Source organism: Canis lupus, chromosome 17 (assembly GCF_048164855.1).
Source record: "Canis lupus baileyi chromosome 17, mCanLup2.hap1, whole genome shotgun sequence".
NCBI lineage: Eukaryota > Metazoa > Chordata > Mammalia > Carnivora > Canidae > Canis > Canis lupus.
In genome coordinates this window covers 16,152,597-16,162,547 of record NC_132854.1, presented here as the reverse complement: position 1 = coordinate 16,162,547, position 9,951 = coordinate 16,152,597, and the positions used below count along the sequence as shown (strand labels likewise).

At 39.2% G+C, this 9,951-nt stretch overlaps 1 protein-coding gene across 1 annotated transcript in view; it reads right to left on the bottom strand.

The window, feature by feature from the left end:
- Positions 1-7,574: 7,574 nt before the first annotated feature.
- DCT (dopachrome tautomerase) overlaps positions 7,575-9,951 on the bottom strand; it is a 34,945-nt gene continuing 32,568 nt past the window's right edge. Inside the window, exon 8 of the mRNA XM_072783258.1 lies at positions 7,575-8,399. Within this exon, the coding sequence (XP_072639359.1) occupies positions 8,227-8,399 (173 nt within the window). The 3' untranslated portion in view covers positions 7,575-8,226. The remainder of the gene's footprint in view (positions 8,400-9,951) is intronic.

Below are 9,951 nucleotides of genomic sequence, written 5' to 3'. Positions count from 1 at the left end.
TCTCTTTCTCCCTCCCACACACACACACGCTCTCTCTCTCAAAAAGAAATAAAATATTTTTTAATTCCCTGAAGATGATTTATCTTCATATCGTAAGAGAAATCCCAGCTCAAACGTCTTAAAAGAAAGAAAAAAATTGCCCCCTTCACTATCAAAGTTTCCCTCAAGGAGACAAAATGGTTGCTGTGATTCCAGACTTCATGTCTCCATACCATAACACTCAAGGGTAAGACCTCATCTTTTGGCTTTACCTCCCAGAAACCTCAGAAAGATTTCTTTCCGAGGTTAAGTCCTTCCATTTTGAATTCATGACTGAAACCCTACAGCCAAGGGGATGGAATGGAGTAATTGATTTAAGACAATAAGGTTCCCATCCAAAACACAGAGCTTGGGCAGCCCAGGTGGCTCAGCGGTCTAGCGCCACCTTCAGCCCAGGGGGGGATCCTGGAAACCCAGGATGGAGTCCCACATCAGGTTCCCTGCATGGGACCTGCTTCTCTGCCTGTCTCTCTCTCTCTCTCTCTGTGTGTCTCTCATGAATAAATAAAATCTTTAAAAAGCAAAAACAAACAAAAAACACACAGAGCTGAGGGTCTCAGGATGGAGATGGGAGAGACTCCTGAATACCTTGTTAAATAAAGGTATCCAGGGGCACCTGGGTGGCTCAGTGGTATCTGCCTTGAGCTCAGGTCATGATCCCGGGTTCCTGGGATCGAGGCCCACATGGGGCTCTCCGCAGGGAGCCTGCTTCTCCCTCTGCCTATGTCTCTGCCTCTTTCTCTGTGTCTCTCATGAATAAATAAATAAAATCTTTAAATAAATAAAAATAAAGATTTCCAAGGCCAGTGGAGAGGGAGAGAATGTTTAACGGGCACAGAGTTTCTGTTTGGGATGACCAAAGAGGTCTGGAAATAGATGGTGGTGACAGTGCACAACACTGTGAATGTACTTAATGCTGAACTATACACTTAAAAATGGTTGAAATGGCAAACTACGTTACGTATATTTTGCCACAAAAAAATTAATTTAAAAAATAAAATTAAAAAGACTCTTAACACATTTCACTTGCATGCCAGCTGAAGCCAGTTGGTATTTCATCCGCAAAGTGCCCCTTTGCCATTGAAAATAGCCCTTGGGGACCCTCCCTAACCACTGAACCAGCGCCAAGGCCAACGGGCATAAAAAGAAACCTGCCAAATGTCAACACAGAAAATTATGCTCAGATTGTATTGAACACTGGCCTGTGACAGGGCTCAGGAAATACCATGCTATTCATGAGAGCAGAGAACCCTTATCTTAGACTGCCAGATATTTCATACAGGGAGATAATTAAGGTCAAGTCTCTTACTGGTGGCTTGAATGGGGAAAAATAGTGGGCTTTTTTAACAGATATCTTCTAGTGGCTTTTTTTTTTTAGTGTAGAGAGGAAAGGAACAAGCTCCAGTGGGGTAAGTGACAGCTATAAATGGGAAACGGGCTGCAGCATCTGTCTTGTCCTGCGTCTATCTATAGTGAGGTACATATGCAGAAGTCTCAGCCAAACCTTCCGGAGAGCAGAGTTCTTGCCTTCTGACAGCTACAACAGAGGTGAGCAGATTGCTCTGTGATAAAAGCCCGCATGCCACTGCATCCTGTCGCCAGCAAGTGGAAAACCAGGTCCGAGGCAGCCATCTAGCTGCAAGGTGAGTTCACAGTAACCTGCCGCTCGGAGTAGCTGCTGTTCAAAACCAAGGAATTTACATCCACTGCGCCCTCTGTCAATTTCCGAATGATTTTATCAAGCCTGCTCTTGTGCCGCTAAGCTGGAAAATGTGGACTGTGACATCCTGAAGCAGAAAAGGAACAAATTTGCATGTTACTGGGCTGGAAGAGCCCTTTGATTGTCGGAGACACACGATGATGCTGTCAAGCGCGGGCAGACAGGGCACCCGGGACGCAGCAGATCTCCACTCCCGGCGGCTGACAGCAAACGATTTAGAGTCAGCACAAGATCAAAGAGTGGGGACTATCTCAAGTAAAAGTGTTAAAAACACAAAGAAGCCAACATCTTGATAAGAGGACATCGAGAGGAGAGAAATGCACGGAGAGAAAGAAAACGACCTTGAATGCATAATACGTTACAAGCCTCGGAATTGTAAAATGCCTGAAATGAAAAGAAAATGTGCAGCTGGGATGAGAGCTGCAGAGCTGAAAAGGTTGGAAGTTGTATGCTTGTCACAATGGAAGAAGAGACTATTGGGGGAACAATAGGCTACTGCAGGATTATGACTGAGATTACATGTCTGTGTTCAAGGTTGATCACTTGCCTGCAGAAGTAGGTCTGTGACTTCGAGCCCCAACACATATGCATTTTAGCCGAGTGTGCCTCCTTGGTATCAAACACAAGACTTTTGAAATACAAGTATTCTTCTAAGAAGAAAAGGCCGATCCCTGGCAACAGTCGAGTCAAAGCTTGCTATTTAAAGAAGCACATAAAAATATTGGAAGTGAGACTTTGGGTAGAAATATTAATAATAAATTTGCTGCTTTGGGAATTAGCTTTTCAGCAAAGTGTGCCATATAATAACATATTTATCAATGGGGAATATATTAATGATTTCCTTCAAGAGAAGGCTTCATCTTCTGGAAGCATTCTAAGTGTTTCAAATCCGACTCCCCAATATTTTTTTGCCTTTTTCCTACTCTCCATAAAAACAGCTACCATCACTGTGTCTGGAATTGCCATTTGAGAGAACCACCAGAGAAGGAGAGTGACAGGTATATTGAGGTGCAAAATTTTGAGACTCCATTTTTCTCATGTACACACAACTTCTCAAAATAAGTGAAGAAGAAGAAGAAGAAGAAGAAGAAGAAGAAGAAGAAGAAGAAGAAGAAAGAAGAAGAAGAAGAAAAGAAGGGAAAGAAAGAGAGAAGAGAAAGGAGACAAGAGGAGAGGAGTGAAGAGAGGAGCTGTGCCCTGTATTTCCTCCTTTAATCCTTGCCTGGGTATAGATATTAGAAATGGAAACTTTATAAAAACTACAGATAAAGCATGCTTTCTTTACTATTTGAGTCCTTTTTTCAGTCACCTAATATCAGATAAACCCCCTGTGGGCACCCAAATAAAATACTTGCTTTTGGTACCATCATACCAGTTGTGTAGTCTTGAAAAGTGAGTTTTCCACAGTGAAGGATGTTGCCTGACACTATTCACACCCTCACCTGAACTCAGACACTTATTTATGCCTGGTTTCAACTCACCAATCCAGTAGTTTTTCTGAACACTTCTCAAAACTTTAAAATTTACCAGCTTCTCAATAATAGATTTTAATTGAAAAAAAATTTCCCCAACCTCCAGCTATGGTGTGATCTTATTAATAATATTGTATGATAAATTATCCCCTGCGTATATTTGACAAGCATAAAAGAGTTTTGCCCAGCAGCTGAAATGTTCCCCCAAATTTTTTATGGTTTGCATTTAACATTTCAAAATATATTAAAAGAGAAATTCTAAGAGCCTTAATAACTACTACCTTGCTTGCACAGGAAATCATTTCCTCCCAAATAGTGTGCTTTATCTGTTCTGATTTCTGAACTGACAAATCTTGCAACATTTTTTTCCCCCAATCTAGGTGATTAACCACAGTAAAGCTATGAGAACTTTAACACGTGGTGCAAATTTTTTTTTTTGCCATGGTGCAATTTTCTAATAAAACACAAGAGGGCAGGTTTTGCTTTAGTGTAGGCCTAATTTCACTCTGCTGTTCTTCAAGGTGGTCATTGTGCTAATTACGAATTCAGAAATGCTTAATAACAAAGTGAATGAGTAATCAGAGTTTGTGCTCTGGCAGTGAAAGCTTTGCTGCTTTAATAAATGACAAGTCTTTCTATGAGACATTATTTATGACACAGAGCACAATTACACTTGGGGGGACATGGGGGTAGCTTTACCAGAGAATGGCTTGAAGAAGAAAGAACCACATTCATATTGCATCCATGAAGTCTGACTTGAGTCAATGAGGCAAATTACACAAATGGATTTAGGGTTTTTACCAAAGAGATACAGTCTTGATGAAAATAAATAAAGCATACATGCTTTGAATAGAAATGTTGGGTTTTATTTTTTTTAGAAAACTTCAACTTATCCAATTGCTCACAATTTTCTTTCATGTTGTTTTCAAGATTTCATTAAACTACCACCAAAGCATAATTCCTGTTGCAGGAGTATTTTCATCTGGAATTACCCTTGTAACTAAAGCCAAAGTCTCATGTCATAGGTGGACAGTTTCTGAAGCAATCCTTGAGTCCATCTGCATAAGAAAGGCACCGGCTTGCCTGCCTTCATTATTTGGCCACTGAAACAAAGTTTTTAAGACATCAGATAGTGGAGATCCCTAAAATGATAACATGAAGTCTTCACTTTCTATCCTAGTCCCTACAAATGGTACGAATGAAGGCCTACTGATGGTGGGAAGAATATAGCTGAAAGTGCCCCCTTGCATTAGGGTGCACAGAGTAAACGTCCAGGTAGCGTATATACAATTCAGAATCCAAAAAAGAGGTTGTTACTAATCTCATGTCAGGGATTCAAGACCTCACTACCTTCTGCTTTATCCAGCACATGTTAAAACAGATGCCAGAGGCCCTGAATGAAAAGTTCTACTTTGAGTTCAGTTTATTCAGTAAATAATATTTATAAAGGACTCAGGATGAGCAAGGCTCTGTAGAAATAGGAAGAGTTCCACCTTGGGTTTTGCCATTGCATTGAGGAGAGTAACTATCTCCCCACTGGGGAATGAAGTGGCTCTTTTATGTGCCTGTCTGATTAACCACCACCATTTTCTGGGTACTGAAAGTGCTTTGATACAACGGCATTGAACCTATACAGACAGGTGTCCAATCTGATCTCTAGAAGCTTCAATTCTAAATATGGAAGCCAACTCCATATAACCTCATTGACTCTACCTTCTTTCTTCTGGGGTCTCCAACAAAATGTTTGAATTGGCAGGCTTTCCAGGAGGATCAGCAAGCTAGCTGCTGTGGGGCCTTGGCTTCCTGGTCAGTGACTTGAAGTAGCCACCCTATCCCATCCCCAACCTCAAGACCAGTCTTTAGACTGTGGGGAAGTCAAAAGTAACTCAACACCTGGGGAGAGACGAGTGTCTTGTTTTTCTGCCTGTATAATTGAGAGCCAGGAAGTAGCAATTACTGAGAAACTCAAAAGAAGGTAGAAACATCAATTTATCTAAGAACTTATTTTCAAAAGTGAAGTAGTAAGTATGTATTATATATACATATACATGTATACATATTCTATTATATGCATGCTGAGTACAAAAAAAATGGGAATGGGTGTTCACAAATTAAAAAATAATAGCTCCAACAGATGAACAATATAATCTGCAAAACATTTATTTTTATTTTCCTCTTTAATAAATTTTTTATTTCTTGTTAATATGAAATTAAAATTATTCATTAGGATTACTATAATTAACAATGTTAAATCCTAAGCAAGACAGAAATTAGTATCAAAGAATTTTAAAATTAGAAGGGAATTTAATTCACAAAGGAAAGAGGCTATTAGATTTAATTTCACTTCTGAATGTTAACTTTATAAGCATTTCTTTTGAAACAGTAATTCATATACATACAATTTTCTAATTCTGAGGATATAAGCATGTAAAGTGATCTATTCATTTTCTTTAAGGTTAGAGTTTTCCTCCATCATTGAGAAATATAACCAACCCTACAATGCTTCGAGGTATTTTATGAGTTTATTTGCATAATATTCATGTAGGTAAATACTAATTTTTTCATTCTAACAGGTTTGTTCTACCTTTAAATTTCTTAAAAGGTATTCATCATTGACTGACTGTAATGTCAGGAAATGTTAGAAAATTTTATTTCTCTTCTATGAACTACAAAATTAGGAAATCGTTTCTCTTAGGAAGACATTATAAAACATAGTATTTATAAGAAGTTGCATCTGCTACGGATAAAAGTAGCTAAGTATAAATGATTACCCTCTATTTCTACCTCAGATCTTGCTTTAAATAAATCACGTGGGAATACAGTGAATGAAAATTCTGATGTACTGGAAAGGGAAGAGAGAGGTGGTTATTTGCTTTATAGAATTATTCATATGGCTCATCTATAAAAAGTCATTTTTCCTGCTACTTTTATTTTTTATCTTATTTTTTTAAGATGTATTTTATTTATTTTAGAGAGAGAGAGAGAGAGCACACAAGTGGGGGGGGGGGGGGGGCAGAGGGAAGGGAGAATTTGAAGCAGACTCCCAGGGGAGGCCTGAGCCAAAGGCGGCCTCTGTCTTACTACCTTGAGATCAAGACCTGAGGGGAAACAAAGAGTCCCTCCCTCAACTGACTGAGCCACCCAGGTGCCCCTCCCCTACTATTTTTAACATGTAATTAATTTAAAGATAACTTTTTAGAAACACACCTACCATGAAAAGTTATGTCTTCATTTCAACATTTCTCTTTTGGCTTAAAAACAAGATGTAAAACCGCGTTCCCCAACAACCCTGCGTTCAGAGCATAAAACTTCCAGAATGAGTATGTTCATGAAACTTTGCAGTATTTTCCATAGATGCTGTTAAATGCAGGGATTAAGATCTACTTGTGGTGGTGGCTACAAAGGCCCATGCAGGGCTTCAGCCCATGAAGAACTCTAGGCTATCTTGATTCTCATCTGCTGAGCCCACTCTCAGATATGCCTGTAGCTTTATGAGGCTCACTCAGACTCAAATTCGGTTCAGATTGGGCTTTGTCCAGTTCTCTGACTGTCACAGTGTCATTCTGAGGAGATAACACACCTTCTAGTCCCCTCCTCCATATGTAGAAGGCAGCTAGCCCCAGGGTCCTCTTCCCATCCATTCTTTACACACATCCATTCCAGTAGAGAGGAGGTAAAATGAATGGACAGACAGGCTACCTTCTAGAACTTTGGCCTCACCCCTGAAGCCCTATCCTACCAGATAGGAGCAGATGAGATTTACCTTGACATCTCAGTAACTGCTAACTTCTCAGAAGTAGGGATCATCTTGGTAAGTCTGAGCATATTAGTAAAGATGGCTTCATTCTTATCTCTCGTGATATGATGATTACGTAGTGGAATATAACCATTTAATTCTGAAATGTTATGTTTTGTATGGATGGTTTGCTTTTAAATGATAGGAGTTAGTTGATGAGCATCCCTAAATAACTGTCAGTACAGTGCAGCATTAGTAAAGTCTGAGGTCAACTCTTAAAAATAAACCAACTGCATTATACGTGAATAATTTTTCATCTGAGGTTACCTGCTAAAGAAATTGGTTTGGGACCAGCCAAATGAGACCTCAGAGCAATGGAACTCTAATCAAATTGTTAGGATTCTAGCCTCACAGCCTTTCCTAGCCAGGCTTTCCTGGAAGAAGTGGTTCTATAAGTGTTAGTAGATTTAAAACAGTGTTTAATTAACTAGAAAACTCTGTAATTTAATCTCTCATCTATTTATCACTACAGGATCAATGTTTACCCAGCTATTGAATCTCATGATATGTCTACTGTTAAGAACTACAGATTTGGATAAATTCTGGAAAGTCTAATGTACAAAAGAGAACCAAACTGATCATTCATTCATTCATTTATTTACTTTCCATCCTATTTGGAAAATAAGGCCTATTTTCATCTTCAAGTCCATTTTACAGGCTGGAGAAGACAAAAAAAGAAAGGAGAAAAATAATCCACAGAAAGATGATCAGGAAGGCACCTAAAAGCATAGATGTTTATAGCTAAACTCATGGAGACTCAAGGAGTACCTGCCACCCCCGGCCCCCACCCCATTACAAAAGGAAGACACTTGGGCTAAGAAAAAAATGAACATGAACCATGTCCAGGTCTCAAATTACACTGACCTGCAAATTAAAATGAATGCTTCTCTTTCAGTTGTGTGTGTGTGTTTCAGAACAAGGAGGCTTGATCAAAATGGGGAATTATTATCAGATACCACAAATTGTCAGCTTTACCTTCGTTTGATGGTAGAGATAGCCTCAAATATCCTAGTCTGTGTTTGTTAAACAACAAGTAAACTAGAAACTTGAGCTAAGCATCCTGTGTATTTGGGATAATCCCTGCAGTGGGGGACTATATGGAACATCTTCAGCTAAAGGAAGAACACTGAGTAATTGTTCATCAGCAAGGTCAGAACTCCAGCTTGGCTCATGCCTCTCTAGAGGAAGGCACGAGATCTCTAGGCTTCTTCTGTGTACTTCTTGTCGCTTAAATGTGTCTCCATTAGGGGTGTATAGCCTTTTCGGAGTCTTCGGTACTGAAGGAAAAACAGCACCACAAAAACACCAACCAAAGCCACCAGCATTCCCATGACCGCCAAGAGGGTTGTGGTCCAAGCTGGAGTTTCTTCAACTGGAATCAAAGCAGAAGAAAAGGTTCTATGATTGGGAGTTTCATCAGCTGAATAGTCTCAGAGAAGAAAAGAATGAACCAATTTGCTTTTCATATGCATTTTTGTTGAAAAAGCAAAACTATACTGGCTAGAATAAAATTTATCTTCTTCCCCACCAACAATGTGTCATATCCACAATTGTTTGTCTTGAGGAAACGGCATTTCATTATTTAAATACAGCTGATTGCATTTTTTAAATTTCTTACAATAAACACTTATACAGAATAAACCCTCCAAGGAAGTATATAACTACTTTTGTGAGTTAGAAACTCATTTGTTAAAGTGGATGTAAAGTAGTATCTGGGGAACTGCAAAATACACAACCCTCAGGTGGAGAAATTCTGCTATTGTCTCTACCTTTTTATAGGGTGATAAATGTGTAAGACAGATCAGATTAGCTATTGTAATAGGAGACATTCAATAGCAGGGCAGATGAAATTTGTATCCATTTAAATAGTTGTGAATAAAATCTGAATTTTCCACCTGATAAAGCTAATACTAGGCCCAAATATATTTTATAAGAACTCTCTACAAAATTAATGGGTTTCATTTTAATATATTTATGCCTATTTGTTGTTTCTTTAAAAATTCTCTTATTCTTGGCCAGCTATTCTGGCCAAATTAAAATTTTTTTAATTTTTTAAAAGATATTATTTATTTGAGAGAGAGCGCGCGCGCGCATGCACAAGCAGGGGGAGGGGCAGCGGGAGAGGGAGAAGCAGATTCCCTACTAAGCAAGAAGCTGGGCTTGATCCCAGAACCCTGAGATCATGACCTGAGCCAAAGGCAGATGCTCAACCAACTGAGCCACCCAGGTTCCCCTTGGCCAGCTATTCTTAAATTCAATTTCTCTGACCTGGGTTCTTATTCTAAACCCTGCATAAGCCTAAATGTAAAAATCTTCCATCTAGTTTTTTCCTCCATTTCGCAGAGGGCCCTTACTCATCCTGAAGGGATTTCTCCAAGATTCTAATTTTTCTCCTCCAGCAATCCAGCATCTGTTGCCAGAACCATCTTCTTAAAACGCAGATGTTTATTCTGACATTTCTTTGTTCAGGAACCAAAATGACTATTCTTTTAATTGTGGAAAAATACATATGATGTAGATTTAACCATCGTAATCATTTTTAAATGCTCAGTTCTGTGGCATTAGCGCATTCACACTGTTGTGCAACCATCACTGCCATCTACCCAACAGGACTTTTTTCAGCTTGCAAAACAGACATAATACCTCCCCAGTGCCCCAGCCCACCAGCCCTCCAGCCCCTGCAACCCCCATTCTACTTTCTGTCTCTATAGGTTTGACTACTCTAGAAAACTCATATAAGTGGAATCATACGGTTTTTACTGTTTTGTGACTGGCATTTTCAGTTAACATAATAGCTTCAAGATTCACACACATTGTAGCATACAGCAGGATTTCCTTCTTTTTTAAGGCTACATAACATTCCATTGTGTGCATACACCACACTTTGTTTATCCATTCATCCATCAATGGATATTGAGTTCTTT